Source organism: Heptranchias perlo, chromosome 17 (genome assembly GCF_035084215.1).
Source record: "Heptranchias perlo isolate sHepPer1 chromosome 17, sHepPer1.hap1, whole genome shotgun sequence".
Classification (NCBI taxonomy): domain Eukaryota; kingdom Metazoa; phylum Chordata; class Chondrichthyes; order Hexanchiformes; family Hexanchidae; genus Heptranchias; species Heptranchias perlo.
In genome coordinates, this window is record NC_090341.1 from 13,257,829 (window position 1) to 13,280,303 (window position 22,475).

Here is a 22,475-nt window from a genome sequence, read left to right on the forward strand (position 1 = left end):
TCTAATGATTACTTTCAAATGATGTGTGCAGTTTGAGATTTTTGCATCAACCTGTGTGTATTCACGTTTCATTACTGTGAAGAAGGACAATGTTGACCTTCTGGTGTTTGAAACCTGGGTTAGTGCTTTAACAGTTTACCTCCAAGAAGACAAGGAGGAGTTTGGTCCACAAGATTTGAAGTCAATAGCACTGATCTGCTTTGAAACTTGAATTCTGCTTTCCCACCCAATAAGGTTTCCCTGCTCTCTAGAACACATTGATCTCAACAAAGTCCAAAATCACTGCTAAGTTATCAAGAAAAAAGCGAAGATTTTGAATTGCCTCTTCTTCAAAAACTGATATCAGAACCCAGTTTTACAATGTTGCAGTGATGATAGTCATTGCAACCACTGGTATTAAATCAAATAGGATTGTAACACTTTGCAAATGTTGATAGCTCATTTCCAGCCATTTGGGGGATGGAAGCATGATTATTTGTGGCTGCTCAGAGCAGGACAGAGTAAAGCATAGAATGATATTTGGTCTGATTTGGAGGCAGGAGAGGATGTAGCTGTTACAAAGCCACAAACTCAAAATGATAGATGGGTCTCATCCAGAAAGTTTCCATTATCTCCATTCAGTCAACCATGAGCACCACGATGACATTAGCAGCTGGAATAAATACGGCCAATGTGTCTACAATGGAAGGAGGGCATGTCCAACCCCTGCCGGTCTCTCTCGCTCACACACACACACATAGAAGTTCAAATAGGAATTATATTAAAAGCAGTCTATAGATACAATGATCGAAGAGAGAGTGGACTTCCTCAGATCCTCGTGTGAAATGATTGTTGTGAGGCAGATGTGTAAGAGGGAGGGGCTGGCCGTGGCTTTAGGTCTCTTGTCTTCATGTAGGAGAGCAGCTGGTCTGGGATTTCTGCTAAAACATCCTTGGCAAGTCGAGCCATACTCAAAATCTGGTTTCCAGAACGATCGACATAATCTCGAAATGGGACAAACTGAAAGAGAAATCATGGCAATACAGGTAAGAATGGTGCCAGGTAAGATTGTATCATATAACACAATGAAAACAATCCTAACAGCCATTTGAATAAGTCCCCGGCCTCCTGCCTCATACTTCCCCCATGTATGCTCATTGGATGCCACAGCAGAGAGTTCTTGAAGAATCTGGGTGCAGAGGCTTACTCCTAGAAGATTTGCAGGAGTCCCGGGGGCTGGTGGGGGGCGGAGGAGGCAGGTTAGGGTTGCCAACTTTGGTTGCATCTCTTCCTGGAGGTTTCATCATATGATCTCCTGCCTTCAACTGCCCCACCCCCACACTCCCGCCATTGGTCACCCAAAACATCCATCCTCACGGAGCACCGCCTTCCCATGCCAATTGAAAAGCCGATTGGATGATTCGCGACTGTCAGTCAAAACAACCTTTTTTTCCCATCTTCAATATTTTTATAACTGTTCAAAGAAAATGAAACACAGATTTTTTAATACCCCTATGCTTTTTCTCCTGGGTTGCTGGCAGCAGTGTCCTGGGGATTAATCTTCAATTCCTGGAGCCTCCAGGACAATCCTGGAGCCCAACCCCACTGCAGGTTGAAGACAATACAGGCAATTTTCAAAATTTCTTCTGGCTCCAAGCAGCAGCCAGAAGATGTAAATCTCAGCAGCCAGGAGTGCAGTATGCAAATATCCCAGTGGAGGAAAAATATGGGCAGCTGCTTCTGTGCATATTGGGCACCAATAGAGGAAAATCTGGCCTAATATCCTTAGTGTAACTATTATTACCTGGACAATGTCACGTTCTGCAATACGCCCCCTAGAGGAGATTCGAACTTCATCTCCATCCAGTTCCTCCATAGCTGCAAAAAACAGAGAAAAATAAAGGATTTTTTTTAAAGGCTCTAATTACACCTCATAGAAAAGAATACCTAATGTGGAGTATAGTGAATTTTGTTGTTTAATTTACCATCAAGACCCAATATCATATATGTTTCAATATGACAAACCCGCTACCTTCCAGGTGCACAACATCATGTGAAGTGGCCACATTTAAGATGGCAACAAAGACATTGCTGGTGAAAATATATCTTTTATTAAAAATTCACCAAACTCCATTTACAGTAGAAATATATCACCAGAAGCCAGTCAGAGGAATGGAGTTAGTAATTTAATGTCAGGATTCAATTCAAACATAAGCTCCATTCTTACAGTCTATGGTGTCAGCTGAAACTCTGGATGGATACTGCCTTGCAATGTACTGGCAACCAACCAGTAGTATCTATTTGCTTTTCTAGTCTCTCCCAATTTTCTGACTCTCTTCGAAAAGGGTGTCAGTCTGGACAAAGGGAATTGATTTGGTCAATGGTAATATGTAAAAGTGCTTTCAGTTTCAGAATTTTCACCTTAAATGCTATCAATTAATATTATTTAGCTTTTCACGTGAACTGGGATATAATCCATATTATATTAAAAACCTTACATCAGTGCACATTCTATTATAAATTCCTCTGCCCACATTTACAATGTAAACTTGTCATGTTGTAATTATACCCTCCTGCGAGCGGTGGCACTGTGGCATCTCCATTTTGCATCTACCACCTCCTTAACCTGTGCAGCAGGGAAATTCCTTGGGGTAGATTTTCAATTTGCAATCTAGGCATGAAACTGGTGTTGAGGATTGACTGTCTGATTTTCATTTCCATTAATCTCAGGACATCCCAAAGAACTTCATGGCCAATGAAGTACTTTTGAAGTGTAGTTACTATTGTAATATATGGAAATGTGGTAGCCAATATGCATACAGCAAGGTTGCACAAACAGCAAAGAGATAAATGGCCAGATAATCTGTTTTAATGATGTCAGTTGAGGGATAAATGTCAGCCAGGTCACCAGGAGAACTCCCCCTGCTCTGCTTCGAATAGTGCCATGGAATCTTTTATGTCCACCTGAGAGGGGAAACGGGGCCTCGATTTAATGCCACAAGCCAAAGGTGGCACCTCAGCTACTACAGCACTGAAGCATCAGCTTAGATTATGTGCTTAAATCTCTCAAGTGGGGCTTGAAACCATGACCTTCTGATTCAGAGATGAGAGTGCTACCACTGAGCCAAAGGTATTAAATTGAAGGACTATGTAAACTTGAGATGAGAATAATTAACTTTAAAATGGGGACTGTATTGCACCTGAACAACATGGTACAATAATCCTCTGCCCTCTACCCCCCTCACCTGAAGACTACACCTGGTTTTGACTCACTACAAGCAGCATCACAGGAGAACAATTAACGTAATGTAATATCTCAGTACAGTTTGTATAAATTATTGGGCGGGTGGGGGAAGTTGCGATGACTTTACGGCCCCACCAGCATCAGGCATTAAAAGGCCTAAATAAAATAAATTATTAACATCATACATTGTTGAATACTTTTTTTCTAATTTCATTCTGAAAATGAGAAAAAAATACTAGAGTATGGAATCCTTTTATTAAAAAATGTTGTTACATTTAAAAAACACATTTTTATTTGCAATTTTTATGTTATTTAAAAATGATTATATAAAAAATTCCCAATTGGACAGAAGGGAGTTAAATACAGATGGCCTCAGGTGCTCAGGTCAACTATTAACGTTTTTATTTTTATTCTCTTATAGATCTTTTGTACTTGATTGCAATACACCTCACTAAAATGTGCAATCAATGTTAAATTTAATGTAAATAATATACAATTATTTGTGGAAAACTTAGTAGGAGTATTGATTTATTATTTAGAAAACGGCACTGCTGGCCCAACATTCCCATACTTTCTTTGGTTCTATTTTGTTTGTCATAGGCCACAGAAATATTTTTAAAGGCACATAGGAAAATGTTGATAAGAGTGATGCATTGATTTTTTTTTTGGCTGACTTTCACCAGTTACTCCACAGGGTAAAGTAGATAGACAACAATCTTCAGGAAAATTGAGACCCTCCACATAAGAGTGCATATGTGTATGCACATATACACACGCACGTACATGCATGCATAAATATACACACAAACATACGCACACCCTGTTATACACACACATAATCAATCCTTGGGATAATTCAGGACCCCCTCTCCACTCCATACAATTATCAAGCCTCAAACAGTAGGAGTTTTCTACAGGGGATTGGATATATATATATATTTTTAAACATTTTATTGAATTCCTTTCAAACTGTCCAACCAAAGCAAAAAGAATACTTTTACAAAAATAAAGTTCTGGATCATTATGCCTCAAAAAACAAGCAAGCTCTTCATTTTCAATAGATGCATGGATTGAACACCCTGTCCAAATGGCTCGGTGGGTGATTGCAGCCCATGTTGTTCTACCGATCTATGTAGGGCATGAAAATTCCAGGTTCAATCCCTGCTTTGAGCTAGAGCAGCAGTAGGAATAGCACTTTGTTGGGTGCAGTATTCCTTAGCCGAGGAACAGGAAAAGTCAATCAGGATTCATGGATTATAAGGAGCACGATATCCTCCTCGATATCAGCTGCGAGCAAGTTCAGGCCTAGCTTTGATGGTTCCTGCAGCCCACTGATAGTCACTGTCTCGATTCGCAAGTGAAAAAAGACCACATGAGGGACATAGTGGAACTGTATCCCACCATATATGGAACAGAATCAGAATTTTACAGGACAGAAAGAGGCATGTTTGTTACAGCTTTCTAAAAGAGTCCCATTAGTCCCATTGCCCTGCCCTTTCTTCATACCTTTTAATTTTTTTCAAATATTCATCCACTTTCCTTTCGAAAGCTGTTAGTGGATTCTGCTTTCACCAGTTTCCATGTCTAGCATTTCATGTCCGATCAACCCTCTATCTAAAAAATTCTCCTAACTGCTTCCATTATTCTTTTGTTGACAATATTACATTTATGCCCTCTAGTTACTGACTACCATCCAGTGGAAAATAGTTTTTCCCTATTTACCTTATCAAAGCCCTTCATAATTGCCACCTGCAAGAGAGGAGGGCTGAGTGAAATGAGATAAATTGGAGGAATATGTTTTGCAAAATGTAAATAAACTGTTATAGCCAAGTCAGAAACATCAACCAACAGTTAAAAAAAATTATATCTGCAAGTAAGCATACTCTTAGATGGGCAATAAACCTCTCGGCTTCTGGGGCAAAAAGATTTGATAAATATTAAATAAATATTGATGCTGGGTTTTCCACATAACTATTAAAAAGCAGCGTGAAACACGGCAATGCCCATGATGAATAAATTCCATACAGACTCAAAGAAACAGACGGCAAGGCAAACATCATTCAGAATTACTCAGTGACACCAGGGAGACAACTCTGGGCTGAGGGCCTCGCGGGAGCATGTCAAACACATACAGCTGCTGCAAGTGGAAACCATCCAGGAAGTTTGCTCCGGGACAGTTATGAACTACTTAGCTTGTTCCCTTCCTAATCCTTATGTCACGTTATGAAATTTCCTCAGGGCAGCATGTTTGGATATTCTGTATGAATCTGTGCAATCAGAACACATCAAATAAGTTCATCAGAGATCACCAGCACAGCACAGCCGCAGCAGGTTACAAGGTGCAGCAAATTAGAGTAATTCATACTGGATGGTTTGTCTGACCAAGGTCTGAGACCCTGCTCCTTCACATCTTAATAGAATTTTAGTTCTTGATCAAGTGACAGGTGTATTACAATGACAGGTGTGCGACAATGGAATCTGTTGTAACCAGGTTCAGGAGGGAGTTTCACCTCTTTTAAAAAATCAAATAATTGAAAAGAAAAATGATCAACTTTCACACCTTTCTTCATAGTCTTATTTTCTGAATATCTTTTTTTCTTCTCTCCTCTTTTGAAGGCACTGACTCCTTGCAGGGATATGGTTCCAAATATATCGCCGTTCCTTCATCGTCGCTGGGTCAAAATCCTGGAACTCCCTTCCTAACAGCACTGTGGGAGAACCGTCACCACACGGACTGCAGCGGTTCAAGAAGGCGGCTCACCACCACCTTCTCAAGGGCAATTAAGGATGGGCAATAAATGCTGGCCTTGCCAGCGACACCCACATCCCATGAACAAATTTTAAAAAATGTCAGGCGTCTTATGATACCTCACGAAAGTTAGCACTAATCATGCACCATCTTTTGACAGTAAGTGGCAGTAGGTTATTTGACTGTAAGAGAGATTAACGGTAACCTTAATCCTATCCTTATCTGATGTCCACAAACACACAATTTCAGGAGGGATTGCAAGATGGCAAACAAGGTAGAGAATTCTGGCTGCAGAGTTCCTATCTGAGTTCCCCGCGACACCCTGGTCCACTCTTCTACCACCCCCAACACCTGCTCCCCTTCCCACGGCACCTTCCCGTGCAAGCTCAGGAGATGTAACACGTGCTCTTTCACCTCCTCCCTTCCCACCGTCCAGGGCCCCAAACATTCCTTCCAGGTGAAACAGCGATTTACTTGTACTTATTTCAATTTAGTACACTGTATTCGCTGCTCACGACGCGGTCTCCTCTACACTGGGGAGACCAAACGCAGATTGGATGATTTCTTTGCTGAACACCTCTGTTCGGTTCGCAAGCATGACCCTGAGCTTCCGGTCGCTTGTCGTTTTAATTCCCTGTCCAACTCCCACTCTGACCTCTCTGTCCTCGGCCTCCGACACTGTTCCAATGAAGCTCAAGGGAAGCTCGAGGAACAGCACCTCATCTTTTGTTTAGACACTGTACAACCTTCCGGACTCAACAATGATTTCAATAACTTCAGAGCATAGCCACTGCTCCTATTTTTTCAGACTGCAGTTGCTGGTAATGGTTCTGTTGCCATTTACAGCTCCTCTGGACCCATCTTTTGTTTCTTTACTTGTCCCATTACCACCCTCCTTGCCTTGCACCATCATCCCTTTTGTTATTTAATCACTCCTGCCCTCCACCCGATCACAGACCTTCCCTTTTGTTCTTTCCTCCACTCTACTCCTCCCCCCCCCAACTTTCCCTGGCTCTGTACTTGCTTATAAACTGTTAAATCTTTAACTTCTTCCAGTTCTTATGAAAGGTCATCGAACTGAAACATTGGGCTCGATTTTCGGATGTCCGAGCGGGTGCGTTCGTGGTGGGGGGGGGCTCCGAAAATTGGGGACTCCCGGGGCGAGTCTGGAACCTGGTTCCAACCCGCCCACTTCTGGGTTCCCCAATGATGCGCTTAGATGCGGGCGCAGCCCCCGCATGCGGGACTCCCGCCGGGATCCCACTTAAATCCAATTAATTTGATACTTCAGGTCATTAGGAGACCTGATTTGGAGGATATTTTAGGAGGGGTGGGATTTTCAGGTCAACTGGGCGTGTTTCCCGTACTGGGGGAAACACTCCCAGTTGAAATGGACGTGTTGCAGCTATCAGCCTGTGGCAGCTGCAAAGGTCCATTTGACAGGTGGTGGGGGGAGACCCTCGTTCATTGCAGGAGGCCACTCTGTCACTTTGGACAAAGTTTGGCCTGCACCACCCTCCTCCTAACACAAAAAATCACAAACTTGGAACCTCAACCCCGGTGTGCAGACACATTTATCTACCTTGCGGACCCCCTCAGATGTACATCTTCCAGATGGGGGCCGCCATAGCTGCAGTCATGACCTCCTCGGAGGGCGAACAGCATCACCAGCCTCGCCAGCCACGCCATCCACCTCTGACACGTGGAGCTCCACAACACAGTGCTGTGACACATCCACTTGCACAGCAGGAGGGAGGGCAACCGCAGAGAGAGATGCGTCGCAGAAGGCACTACCCTCGCCATAGGGTCTACAGACTGAGGCTCAGCTTCCTGGACCTCTCTGAGGAGCAGTGCACACGGAGGCTCAGAGTCACTCGACATGTAGTCGTGGACATCTGCAGCCTCCTTCATGCCGAGCTGCTCCCAGCTGGCCCGAGCACCATCTTCTTACCTGTCGCTGTCAAAGTCACCACTGCCCTCAACAACTTCTCCTCCGCATCCTTCCAGGGTGCCACCGGGGACATCGCCGGCGTCTCTCAGTCGTCTGCACAAAAGAGGCCTGAAAATGCACCTACACCCACTCTGCAGTGACACAATGGGTGTCATCAGTTGTGGGTCTTCATGGTGATCCTCAGGAAAGGGCATTATTGTACAAACCAGACAAGATTTGCAAAGACGTGGCAGTAGTGGTGATAACAATTTTTTATGTTTTTTTGCAAAACAAACAAAAGTAAATCAAAAACATGATATTTTGTCTTACACCCTTGTGCATCCCCTTTATGCTCACAAAACCATCGCCTTACATTTACGGGTACCCCCACGTGGTGCTACCCCTGTGGCTTCAGCAGAGGTAGTGGCAGGTTGCTCTTGTCCATGCCCTGACCGATGAGATGCTTTGTGCAGACGCCCTCTGGGTTTCGGTGCCCATGAGGGCCTCTCCAAAGACTGCTCCACCTGCACCTGTGCAGGGGCAGACTCGGCCACCTGGAGAGGGGGCAGCATTGCGTGAACTGGTTGAGAGGGGGGCAACGGGTGAGACGTGGGAGTACTTTGAGTGGCGTCCCCACTTCCATGTCCCCTTTCACCCATCATCCCTCTCCTGGCCCAGGCCCAGATCACTCATTCCACCCTGCTGGATGACAGTTTGGAGGACTTGTGTGAAGCCTTGGAAGGCCAGTTGTAAGGTATCTGTCAGCCTGTTTAAGGCGGCAGAATGTTGCTCACCCTGAATCCGAACGGCCGTTGTCAGGGCCTGAATGGACACATTGTTGAGCCGTGCTTGAAGCTCGATAGAGGCTAGCCTTTCCTCCATCGCAGATTCCCGCAGCTACCCGCAACACTATCTCAGAGATGCCTTCACGTCCCTGTGACACTATCTCGGAGATACCCTCCTGTACCTGTGCCACCATTCCACTCATGCAGGAGTTGGACTCCTCCATCCTCTGTGCGATTGTGGAGAGTGCGTGTGGCAACTGTTCCAATACCTCGGCAATGTGCTGCTGGCCCTCGATAACTCTCCTTTTCATGGCTGGCCCCCAGGGTTCAGCATCTGGGTCCAGCTGAGCAGAGCCTGGAGAAGAGTGCTCCCACCGACGCGGACTCTCCACAGCTGCCCTGCCACCAGGGTCTGCTCGTGCTCACATGTACTGGCACCTCTGAGGGCGATTCCTCAGAGGCCGGCAGGTCCTCTGAGGAATCGCCCTCTGCAATCATGGCACTCACAGATGGCCCTGCAAGGGAACAGAAAGCAATATTAAGCATGTGGACAGATGTTGAGGTGCTGCAGATGCCAAGTGATGCTAAGATTATTCGCTATCATGAGTGCTGAGTGTTAGATTTCTGTCACCAGCCGCTTATGCACTCCCAGTCTCGGCGTCCGCCACGGACAGGCACTCCAGTGTCCGGCTTACTTCCAATGCCTGCTGCTCCGCGTCTGTTAAGACCACCTGGTGTGGAGGGCCCCCTCCGGTCCTTGCCCTCTCCTGGGCTTGCTGGCATCTCTTCTCCTATCAAGGCAAAACACAGAAGCGTGATTGAGTGATGGTTGCTTGGTTACCCGCTGCATGCATTGGTGTGGGTGGGGGTGAGCGTGAGGGAGATGCATGGGAGGGTGCGTGTGAGACATAGCCATGAGATTGTATGAGGATTGGGTTGCGTGGTAGTGTTCGAATGGGAACTGAGGCGGTGAGTAAGTGCAGGCAAGGTGAGGATGATGGTTGAGTGGATGTGAGAAGTGATGTTGTGGTGGCAGTGCAGAAGGAGTTGTTTGGTGGTGGAGGTGATGTGGAAGACGGAGTGTGGGAGAATGCATAAGTATACTCACTTTGGCTGACCTGGTTAGGTCATTAAAGCGCTTCCTGGACTGGACCCAGGTTCGGCACACATTGCCGCTGCTGCTGACCTCCTCGGCCACCTCCAGCCAGGCCTTCTTGGTGGCGGAGGGAGGCCACCTCCTCCCATCCGATGGAAAAAAAATTTCCCTCCTCCTCCTCCTCACCCCATCGAGCAGTACCTGGAGTGAGGAGTCAGAGAACCTTGGAGCAGCCTTGCCTCTGGGCCTGCTCCATATTCCAAAATTGGTTCTTTGCTGCAGGAGGAGCATTGGAGGACTGCCCCTTTAAATAGGGCTCCTCCTGCTGACAGCTTGTGATGCAGGTGTGCAGTGCACCTGCTGCGCAGGTCTGGAACGGGAAACCCAGAAGCACGCATAAGTACCTTCAATTAGGCTGCGATCGCGTGGGAGCACACCAAATTCACTGGGCGCGTTACCCACACGCCCCGTCGACCCCCCGCTGCCAACCCGCCTCCCTCCTAATATCGGGGTCATTAACTCTGTTTCTTTCTCCACAGATGCCACCTGACTTGCTGAGTATTTCCAGCATTTTCTGTTTTTATTTCTGGCTGATTTGACCCCAGTTATAACTGAGTTCAGCTAATTCAGCGCAGATGAGGTACTAAACCTGCAACCTCCAAACACTATATGCCTCCGTTACGGGAAAAATTCACTGAGCCAACGAAGGGGCCTTTTTGCAAATGTCTTTATGTGAGCACACTGCTCCACACAGCCCACACCTGCTGTGTTTCCAAACTTCGCTGAGCCAATGGAAAGAGATTACTTGCTCATCTGATAAATGACTCCCAGCTCACATCCAGACCTGAAATGGCTCTGGATCAGTGTGCTGCTAATTCACTCCCAGCTCACATTCCTAATCAAACCTGAACTGGCTCTCGATCAGTGTGCTCCTTGTGTCTTAGTTATTCTGAACTTTGGATAATACAGCAGCTTTGAGGTCGGTTGAAATATTGGCCCTGATGTGCAGTGGAACACCACTCCGGTTTCATCATGATCTGGTGAAAATAAAAACTTAATTCACTTCCTGTTCACATCCCCAATCAGGCCTGCACTGAATCTGGATCAGCATGTCCCTAATTATATCTAAACTCATATTCCTAATCAAATCTGAAGTGAATCTGGATCAGCGTGCTCTGAATTAATTCTACACTCGTAGCCTGGATTCCCCTTCTTGGGGGGTTTGTGGCTGGATGGTCCTAACTGCTGCCAATGTGAAATCGCTGCGATCCCGCTGCTATATTCATCAATGCAGGGTGGGTTTAGAGGCCAAAACATTGTCCTTCATCGGCTTAATGCCGCTGGAAGGGAGGGAAATACAGGTCTGGTGCACCCTTTAAAAGACTGAACCAATTAAAGAGCATCATCACTTCTACCTGAATCTGCAAATCATTGCAGGAAGTTTCCCACGACCTGCAGAACACCCTGGCGACTGTGACAGCCTGGGCGATTCCTGCAGCATCAGGATGCAAGGAAGAGCTTCTAACATCACTTATGGCTTTGGGGGTGACAGCTAACGATGCTGCAACAGATGCTTTGAACGGGATACTTTCACAGGGCTTCAAAGACCAGATTGGGACTATTCAGTCTGTGCTGACATTGACCAGTACTGCCTCTAAGCCTCTGCCCAGCAAAAGTGGGCTGCAAGAAGTGGGTGCAGATGTCACTATTTCTCTAGAATGGACCCATTTCCTTAACACCCTTTCCAATGCCTTCACGTGAGGGAGCTTCAGACATTGGTCAGGTTCCCCTTGCTACTACAAGTGTCAGACTTCTGACAGCTGGCGCCTCTGGAATAGCAGCTAACCTGGGATGAGTCACTTCAGGTCTCAGAGGCTCCTGGGGAACCATCCCAGCCACCCATCGCTCAACCTCATCTCACTCTGGGAGCACTTTATAGGAGTGGTAGATTAGGAACTAGAATAAGCAAGTTAGTTGGCACAAGGGCAGTCACAGTGTCAAGTAGCTGTAGAAAAGGAGAATGGATTTTGTTGGGACTTTTCTGGTGAATGTTGTTTTTTTAAGTAAACACAGAGTTGTGCGTCCATTTATGTGTACGCTTTCAAATTTTGGGACTTGGATGATGGCAAGGGAAGAACCTTGGAAGAAGTCTAGGAAATTGAGGGACTTGTGAGGGGAGTTGGGGAGGGGAGAACAGATAGGTGCGCAGTGAATTTATTTGGTGAGTCAACCTTTAGTTCTTGAAAATTCTGGGCTATCAGTTGTGCTCCCCCTGCTCTGGCAGCTGGTTGTTGGATCTCCTATTCCACTTCTTGTCCTTCTTGTACACCCTCCTCGTGCTATGGAGATGCCTTCTTGATCTGTAGACCTTGGTGAGTCAGTGTCTACATCAAGGAAAAATATATCTTTGGTGATGGCTGACTCTAAGAGCCTCCTACCTATTCCATTCCATGTCTTCCCCCTTCTCCTCTTCATAATATGAAAATAAAGGTATTCCCACTGAGAAATCCATGGCTAGAGTGAACAGCAATACTTTGAGCAGAGCCGAGAGAAAATAGCAACAAAAATCCTGACTCAAAACCCGAAGTACTAAAAAGATCTTTAGGCAGGCAAAGAAACACCAAACTTCAGTAGAAGCACAGAAAACAGCCTTCTAGGTGAGGTACCTGCCTCAGGGATACATTGCAGCAGCCCTTCCCACCTTTGATATAGTGGCAGTAATTATTTGGGGAGTTTTTGGGGTGAGAATGGTAGGGAATGGGATGGACGGGCTAGCCACGCCCTCTTGACTCCACTTAATGTGACGGAGCAGGCCTTAAAGGGAACAGACATTTTTTGGGGATAGAAGAGTGCAAGTACAGTTTTTTTTGTGGCACTAGCCATTAAGAACACATTCTGCCCTGTTTTTATCACCCAAAAACAGATGAAAATCGAGGGTCACATTCACAATCGAGGCTGGAGTGAGTATGGATCGGCATGTTTCTAACATCATAACCAACAAACAGTGAATGCTCTTGTTTTCTAGAACTCATGTTTTTACCTGTTGCTTGGTGAAAGCTCGCATCTACATTTGTAAGAGTCAAACATTTTTTTTTAGCAGAATGCCCCATAGATCAACCCCACCCAACTGCGTATATAAAGGACAATAAAAATAGATTAAGTGGAGAGACGGGTTATCCTTCTAGAGTTGTAGATTAATTGGAGTCCTGTATCAGTTGTCATTCGTACCTGCAAATGTACAAATAGCAGTAATAAGATAAAAATAGATAAAGAGGAGGTACTTAAAAGGTTGGCAGTACTTAAAATAGAAAAGTCACCCAGTCCAGATGGGATGCATCCTAGGTTACTGAGGGAAGTAAGGGCAGAAATTGCTGAGGCGCTGGCCATGATCTTCTGATCCTCCTTAGATATGGGGATGGTAGCGGAGGATTGGAGCATTACAAACGTTACACCCCTCTTCAAAAAAGGGGAGAGGAATAAACCTGGCAATTACAGGTCAGTCAGCCTAACGTCGGTGATGGGAAAACTTTTAGAGACAATAATCCGGAAAAAAATTAATTGGCACTTGGAAAAGTATGAGGTAATAAATAAAAGTCAGCATGGGTTTGTTAAAGGAAAATTGTGTTTGACTAACTTGATTGAGTTCTTTTATGAAGTAACAGAGATGGTTGATGAGTGTGGTTGCTGTTGTGTACCTGGACTACCAAAAGACATTTGATAAAGTACCACATAATAGACTTGTTAGCAAAATTAAAGCCCATAGGATTAAAGGGAAAGAGGCAACGTGGATACAAAATTGGCTAAGGGACAGAAAGCAGAGAGTAGTGGTGAACGGTTGTTCTTCAGACTGGAGGGAAGTATACAGTGCTGTTCCCCAGGGGTCAGTATTAGGACCACTGCTCTTTTTGATATACATTAATGACCTGGACTTGGGTATAGAGGGTATAATTTCAAAATCTGCAGATGACACGAAACTCGGAAATGTAGTAAACAGTGTGGAGCATAGTAACAGACTTCAGGAGGACATAGATAGATTGGTGAAATGGGCAGACACATGGCAGATGAAATTTAACTCAGTGAAGTGTGAAGTGATACATTTTGGTAGGAAGAGTGAGGAGAGACAATATAAATTAAATGGTACAATTTTAAAGGGGGTGCAGGAACAGAGGGACCTGGGGGTGCACCTACACAAATCTTTGAAGGTGGCAGGACAAGTTGAGAAGGCTGTTAAAAAAGCATATGGGATCCTGGGATTTATTAAGATACTTACAGGGTTAAATTGGTTAACCCCCGAAAACGGGTGCTGGGATCGCGGTACGCGATTAACCCACGTCCGTTGGTTGCGATGCAGGCAGCATGTAACATTCGTGCTGCCTGATCATTTAAACAATTGCTGCATGCAACCAGTGCTACCTGCACTGTTGATTGGCTGCACGCACCAGCAGGGGACCCCGATATCGGGATGGCTAGCATTACTTAAAGGCAGCCTGCACCTCTTAAAGGGGAGGTGCACTGTGGCTGCAGGAAAAGCTAGAATTCATTTGGCAACTAACTCTGTGCTGCAGGATAGTGAGGAATGGCTGCGCCTGCGAGAGAGCGTGCACCAAGGTTCTCGGACGGTGCATTAGAGGACTTGGTGGAAGAGGTGGACAGATGGAGGACATCCTTTATCCGCGGGGGGCAGGAGGCCCTCCAGACATATGTTCAAGAGACAGTGGGAGGAAGACAAGCATGGGGTCAATGCCAGGCTGTCCCCTTTAAATGGCGAGGTTGTGCAGCATGCAGCATATAAATCTTGATACCCGCTCAGTTGAGTACTGCAGGGCTCTTCCAGAGTGGTCCAGGCAATGGAAGCGTTGCTTGAGGTGTACGATGGTGTGCTCGATGATGTTCCGTGTGGCAGCATGGCCCTCGTTGTACACCTGCTGTGCACGTGTGCGTGCGTTCTGGACCAGAGTCATGAGCCACTTCACGAGGGGATAACCCTTGTCGCCCAGTAGCCAGCCTTCGACTTGCCATGCTGGTTGAAATATCGGTGGCAGGTTGGACTGCCGCAGAATGAAGGAATCATGACTGCTGCCAGGATAGTGGGCATTGACCTGCATGATGTGTTGCGTGTGGTTGCACGCCAGCGGCACATTGAGGGAGTGGAATCCCTTTCTGTTCATGAATATGGCCAAGTCCAGATGTGGAGCATGCATGGCAATATGTATATAGTTAATGGCACCCTGCACCATGGGGAAGCCTGCTATGCAAGCAAACCCTTGTGCTCGCTCCTGCTGCTTCTCTCTGTCAAGAGGGCATGATGAATCTGTTTCTGTGTGCGTACGGAGCTTCAGTGACCTCCCTTATACTGCAGTGCACTACAAACTGCGAGATGTTGCTTATATCTCCAGCAGCAGCCTGAAAGGAGCCAGAGCCATAAAAACTAAGCGCCACAGTTACCTTGACAGCCACAGGCAATGCTGTCCTTGCCCTGCTCTGAGGTTGCAGCTGTGGCTGCAACAGTTGACAAATCTCAGTCACGACCTCTTTAGTGAACCACAGCCGTCGGATGCACTGGTCGTCACTGAAGTTGGGGTAAGAGAATTGGTCCCTGAAGGCCCTTGTTGGATATGGCCTCCTGCTGAGTACCCTGCGCCTCCTCCTCCTCCTCCCTCTTCTAGCTGCTTGTCCTGCTCTGCGTGGTCTCTCTGCATGCTCTCAGTCATGTTCAATTCCCAGCGGAAGCCCTAGCAGGACACCCACGTCTGGAAGCAACTTTGTTCAGCACACTATTTTAAATGCCACTAACAGTAATGCATGACCACCCAGACCACTCTATATATAATATTGCAAATTTCTCCAAGTATAGGAAACTTCTACAAACACCCATAATTGTACCAGCAGCCAGAATAACTAATCCAGTAACTAACCTGTAACTCCTGCATGCTCCCTTTAAATGGTGCTGGTGGAGGGGGTCCTTCATGCCCTTTAACTCTGTTCAGCTGTGGGAAGTTAGGACAGTGCATTGGCTGGAGCAGGGAGTTCGAAAATGCAGCCGGCTGCTTCAAATCAGCGTTGCACACTGATTTACGTCATAATCCCCCTACTCTACATGCTTCCGGTGTTCGTTAGGTGCAGCCACCTTTACCAAGATGGCATCCTGCGCACGTCGCACCGGAAGTATGCACGCGCATCTTGAACGCCATTTTCGGGGCTTAGTTGTCCGCATAGCGCCTACAAAACAGGTGCTGCGCAGCCCAATTTAACCCCCATAGAGTACAAAGGCAAGGAAGTTATGCTGAACCTTTATAGAACACTGGTTAGGCCTCAGCTGGAGTATTGTGTTCAATTATGGGCACCACACTTTAGGAAGGATGTCAAGGCCTTAGAGTGGGTGCAGTAGAGATTTACTAGAACGGCACCAGGGATGAGGGACTTCAGTTATGTGGAGAGATGGGAAAGCTGAGGTTGTTCTCCTTAGAGCAGAGAAGGTCAAGAGGAGATTTGATAGAGGTGTTCAAAATCATGAACGGTTTTGATAAGAGTGAACTGTTTCTAGTGGCAGAAGGGTCGGTAACCAAAGGACACAGATTTAAGGTGATTGGCAAAGGAACCAGAGGCGACATGAAGGAACATTTTTTAACGCAGCGAGTTGTTATGATCTGGAATGCACTGCCTGAAAGGGTGTTGGAAGCAGATTCAATAGGGAACTTTCAAAAGGGAATTGGATAAATACTTGAAGGGAAAAAATGTACAGGGCTATGGGGAAAGAGCAGGGGAATGTGACTAATTGGATAGCTCTTTCAAAGAGCCGGCACAGGCAAGATGGGCCGAATAGCCTCCTTCTGTGCTGTGATACAAGAGAGTCTGGCTGGAAGGCAGCCAAACTGTCTACTCTTTCATCAAAACAGTCACACAAAATTGATAAGCAAAAAAATAGCAGCTTGCTGCTCCATTCTCATGTGAAGGCTGCCACTAAAATGGTACAGCAGCCCCAGACAGGGAGCCAACAAATCGAATTAAAATGTCTAAAAATGGTTGTTATTTGTGCGAGAGCTACCAGCTGATTACACCTGCTGCTCTGAGAGAGAAGAGAAATACTCTGCACAGAGAGTTTGTTTCCAGGCTATCAGTGAACTTCAAAAACAGGCTGCTTTCCCTCACTGACATAAAGCGCGAGCCAAAAAGGCCGGCAGGTCTATATTCTTCCCCAGTTCCAAACTGAAAGTAGAAATGTAGAGTGAGGAGTTACATAGGCAATAATGCACGGGAAGTTGGGAACTATATGTAGAATAACAGGAGGGAGACAAATTAATGGAGAAACAGGAGATACGAATGGATAGGAAGGAGAAAGTTACAGAAAGAATACTGCAGTGTAGAAAGGATAAGAGGGAGATAAAGCGACAAAGAAAAAGGGAGACATGTGGAGCATTAGAATAAGGGTGAGAAGAAATGCAGTGAGGCAGAGACAGTGACAAATCGATGCAAAGTGACAAAGAAATACAGAGTGACAGAAACAGAGGTGAAGAATTAAAGAAAGAGTCGCAAAGATAGAAGGAAAAAATATTGAGCAAGAGCGATGACAGGGGAGGCCTGGAAGTCGTGGCTGGCCACTGGTTCTAAAAAATGGCTAAAAATGATAAGCAGAGTTATCAATAAACTCAGCTGAAAATCCAAAAAGTGACAGGAAATCTGTGGTTAAACATTCCCCCTATGGAGGACAGATCAAGGATTTCCAACAAGAGCTGTAAGCCTAAATTTTCTGCTTTTGGCATAGTTTAGAGCTCATTGGCTCTAGGTGAGTTTTAGGAAGACTCCAAATGGAAGGGTTTTTTTCGCACTGAATTTTCCATAGTTAGCTCATTAGCATAACTTAGGTACAGATAGGAGCACACGCGTGGTAGGAGAACATTGTTTGTAAACAAAATTTAAATGGAGAACAATTAAAGGGAATTGTGACAATAGGGTAACAAAAATTTTGAAAGCCTTTGTGGAGCACCTCAAAAGGTATCTCAACCCATTATCAAGGCTGAAGGGGCGGGAGATTAAGAAAAAACAGACAAAATGAAGGTTAAGGAAACCTAATGTACGGGCATGAGCCTGCAGGCAAGTAATGGAGCAGCCCAGCACCCAATTACCTGTTGGATGGCAGCTGAAATGGATGGGATTGCGAGGGTGGTGGTCCTCTGTGAAACATCACACCACCATCCCCGTAGGTCAGCATTGCAGCATGTCTGCAAGAAGCTGGAGCTAAGTTTCAGGGCACAGCTGACTGTTACTGTCACTGAATGTGCCAGCGCTGTGCTATGTTATGCTGCAAGGTAGCTTCAGGTGTCCTTGCAATAGATGGAGCCACTATGCATCTGCCTCTTTGCGGACAAAGACAATTCCTCATGTTTCTTGCCGGGTAGACATCCCAAGTTCTGCATCAGGCCACATTGGCTGTTGATCACCTAGCATACTTTCTTTCACAGAAAGCATGATATACTCTGATTGGGGTGCTTCCGAAGAACCAGCCAACATTGAGCTAGGCATTCACATATCCTAGCGGTGCCACTGGGTCTGCTGTCCCTGCTTCCTTTAGGAAGAGGAGCCTCCACCATCACCAATCATCTGCAAAAGCCTGGTCTGGCCTCCTGTGTCTGAAGATATTGGTGCGTTGGACACTGATCATCTCTCATGCAGCCTGGCATCTTCCATTGGTTCTTCTCTTCTTCCAAACACCTCAGATAGATGAATTCCTATTGGAAAACCTATTGATACCAATAACGTTGCAAGGGGAAAAATAATTCATTTACAACAATTGGTGCAATTGCTCAGAGAAATCTAAGTGCCAGCAGGAAAGAGAAAACAGAGAAACAGGTAAGAAATAGCTGAAATACGTTTAACTTAACATAACTTCTATATCTTCTATATAGTTATTATTTCCTAGTAACGGCGGTCATTTATTTCACAAGTGTAATTTACAGCTGACACCTTGCATGCCTGAATGGCCAGAAATGGCATGCAGGATGGATATGCCCCCAAATTCATACTTAAAATAAAGTTCTCACGTGGTTGAGTCCGAGGCTTCCATTGCCACTGGTCTCACCCCAAGAAACTGTGCACGAAGTGGGCAGAGTACTGGTGGGACATCCAATTTCTGCTTCCAGACATCGATCCATGCCACAGCTACTATTTCAAATGGGTTAAAGCCTCCATTAAAATAGTGCACTGCAGAATGTCATACAAATGTTTTAAGTCCAAATGGTAAAATCCCAAACAGCAATTTCTAGGCTCATATTTCGTTACTATTACATATTGTGAGGTCTATAATATGATGAGGTAATCTAAGAATGGAATTGTATTGTGATTTCTGATAAGGGAGGTGCTTTGAATAGCATGTTGGAGTCTAAGTGAACTTCCTCATCAAATTGTAAAATATAGGTTTCCATCTGCAGAGGTCCACATGGTGAGTTCGTAATCTCATCCGCGATTTTCAGACTAGCCTCAAAATGAGTTCCAGTGTTCCTGCCCGAAACAGGCGGGAGTCTTATTTAAATCAGGGTCCTGTGCTGGTTGTAGGACCCCAATGACATTTTTGTGTACAAATAGGCAGCGGATGCGTCACGCATGCTCTGTCTTCTGGCGTTGAGCAGCCTAGCCAACGGTCCTTAAAGGTCGTGCCGGAGGCTGCTTAGAAAACAGGTGCAAAAGATTTATGACAGCGATTTTTGAAGGGCCAGGTGAAGCTTGAATGCTCCTCCTGACCCCACAAAAACCTTCAGGCCCACTGACGAACACTCAGTAACCACCCCTCGGATTGTTCTCCCCCTTCGTGGCCTGATTTCAAGCTGGTTCCGTGGAGGAGCTATTGGATTCTCTGCACCCAACCCCAATTCCCAGTGGCGAGCTGCCTATGTGGGATCATTGAATGCTGGCAGCTCGCCCAAAATATTTGGATGAAGTCCCAACCATGAAAATGGTTGGGGCCTCTCGATAGAGCCATCGGGCGGGCATAGCATATACCTTGCGCACCGCCCGTCTGATGTGCATTCCAGATGAAAATCGTCCCTGGCATCTTTGACAAAGCAGCACTCCCCCAGTATTGTACTGAAGTGTCAGCTAGATTACATGCTAGATTACAAGTGAACCTACAACCTACTCTCAGAGGCATGAGTGCTACTACTGAGCCAAACTGCCACTTACAGGATAACAAAACATATTCAGGATCTTTCTGATGGCTAAGTAGGTCAATGCATCACTTGGTGTGGTAGTGAGCCACACACCTCAATTAGGGTCCGAGATTCAATCCCTGGTCTATGCTGTTAGCCGATTTCAGGGCAGTAGTCATGTGCGACAACTGGCCTTGGTATCTCCTGAGTTAGGAAGGGGAAATGTTCCTGCTGGAAAGTGCACATGTTGAGTGAAAATAGTATTGGGTTCAATTATAATGTTCCCCAAGGTCAAGTAGTCTGCCAACACTCATTGACCAGGATCAATCAAGAATGACCACTTGGGCAAGGCACCAGAGGGCTGGTGGTGCCCTTGGACCTGAACATCAGAGCCAGAGTCTTCACAGAATCATAGAAAGTTATGGCACAGAGGAGGCCGTTCAGCCGATAAAGAGCTATCCAACCCAATCCCACTTTCCAGCACTTGGTCCATAGCCCTGTAGATTACTGCTCTTCAAGTGCACATCCAAGAACTTCTTAAATGAGTTGAGGGTTTTTGCCTCTACCACCCTTTCAGGCAGTGAGTTCCAGACCCCCACCACCCTCTGGGTGAAACAATTTCTCCTCCACTCCCCTCTAATCCTTTTACTAATTACTTTAAATCTATGCCCCCTGGTCACTGATCCTTCTGCTAAGGGAAATAGGTCCTCCCTATCCACTTTATCTAGGCCTCTCATAATTTTATACACCTCAATTAAATCTCCCCTCAGTCTCCTTTGTTCTAAAGAAAACAACCCCATCCTATCCAATCTCTTTTCATAGCTAAAATTCTCCAGCCCTGGCAACATCCTTGTAAACCTCCTCTGTACTCTCTCTAGTGCAATCACATCTTTCCTGTAATGTGGTGACCAGACTGTATGCAGTCCTCAAGCGGTGGCCTAACTAGTGTTTTATACAGTTCTAGCATAACCTCCCTGCTCTTATAGTCTATGCCTCGGCTAATAAAGGAAAGTATCCCATATGCCTTCTTAACCACCTTATGTACCTTTCCTGCTACCATCAGGGTTCTGTGGACATGCATCCCAAGGTCCCTCTGTTCTTTTTTTTTTATTCGTTCATGGGATGTGGGTATCGCTGGCGAGGCCAGCATTTATTGCCCATCCCTAATTGCCCTCGAGAAGGTGGTGGTGAGCCGCCTTCTTGAACCGCTGCAGTCCGTGTGGTGACGGTCCTCCCACAGTGCTGTTAGGGAGGGAGTTCCAGGATTTTGACCCAGCGACGATGAAGGAACGGCGATATATTTCCAAGTCGGGATGGTGTGTGACTTGAAGGGGAACGTGCAGGTGGTGTTGTTCCCATGTGCCTGCTGCTCTTGTCCTTCCAGATGGTAGAAGTCGCGGGTTTGGGAGGTGCTGTCGAAGAAGCCTTGGCGAGTTGCTGCAGTTCCTCTACACCTCTCAGAATCCTCCCATTTATTGCGTATTCTCTTGCCTTGTTTCCCCTCCCCAAATGCATTACCTCACACTTCTTACATTAAATGCACACTAAATGCATTACCTCACACTTCAGGGAAGGCGGAGAGAAAATCGGGAAAGTGAAAAACACATATATTAAAAATGGAAACAGGAAAAAGAATTTAAGTTAATCAGGATATTTTGTTGCAACTGTAAGAATTTTAACAGGCAGGCTAATGGTGAGACTTCCTTCATTAAAGGAGTGGTAATGGTGAGACACCCTCTATAAAAAAGATGCAGATGGTGGGATACCGGGGGTGAAATTCAAATTAGTGCATAGTGGATAGACTGCCTGTTATACACTATGCCAGAATTTCTCTCCACTGAAGTATGGAAAGGAGAATCGGGCGTGGTGTATAACGGGCAGCCGATCTGCTACTGCCTGTTTTGCACACCTACCAACGTTGAATTTCACTTCCACTGTCTATAAAAGGAGGGCCAGTGGTGAGGCACCTTCTAGTGGAGAGCGAATGGTGAGACACCCTCTATAAAAGGAGCTTTATTGTTCAGACGCCCCCCCATAGAAGCAACTTTCTCTGAGACTTGTCTTTCAAAGGGTTCCTGATCGATGGATGGCTACCATCTTTTTAAAAATGACCCTGATGGAAAACTTTAATGTGGCAGTATGGCAGTATGTTACAATATACCACGTTGCCCCTGGAAATGTCTTCTGAAGCTTCTGCCAAACACAATGGTTGAGTGTTCAGTTGATTTGATCTACCAATGTACAGATTTGAACCTATCCATAACAACAAGTGATCCTGGGACATTTGCTGAAGTGATTCCCAACTCTAGCAATACTGAAGGAATACTCACCATCAAACTCTGCAGGTCCCACTCCAACAATAATTATTGACATTGGAAGGACTGAGGCCTGTTTAAAAGAAAGTAGTAGAAGATGAGGCAGTATAATTAATCCAATCTTATGCAGCTTTCTTATACAAACCGCAGATAGGCGAGGAGTTGATTAATCTTTTAAACTTGATTCTTGTTTATTTTAATGTTTGTGCCAAAAATAATTTTAAAATTACAGGTATGG

General features: G+C 45.7%; 1 protein-coding gene across 1 annotated transcript in view; it reads right to left on the reverse strand.

Moving 5' to 3' along the window:
- Positions 1–807: 807 nt before the first annotated feature.
- Positions 808–22,475, reverse strand: part of LOC137334066 (copine-9-like) — a 346,820-nt gene continuing 325,152 nt past the window's right edge. Inside the window, exons 19-21 of the mRNA XM_067998520.1 lie at positions 22,253–22,310; positions 1,784–1,857; positions 808–999 (exon numbers count right to left, since the gene is read on the reverse strand). Coding sequence (XP_067854621.1) covers positions 808–999; positions 1,784–1,857; positions 22,253–22,310 — 324 coding nt within the window. The remainder of the gene's footprint in view (positions 1,000–1,783; positions 1,858–22,252; positions 22,311–22,475) is intronic.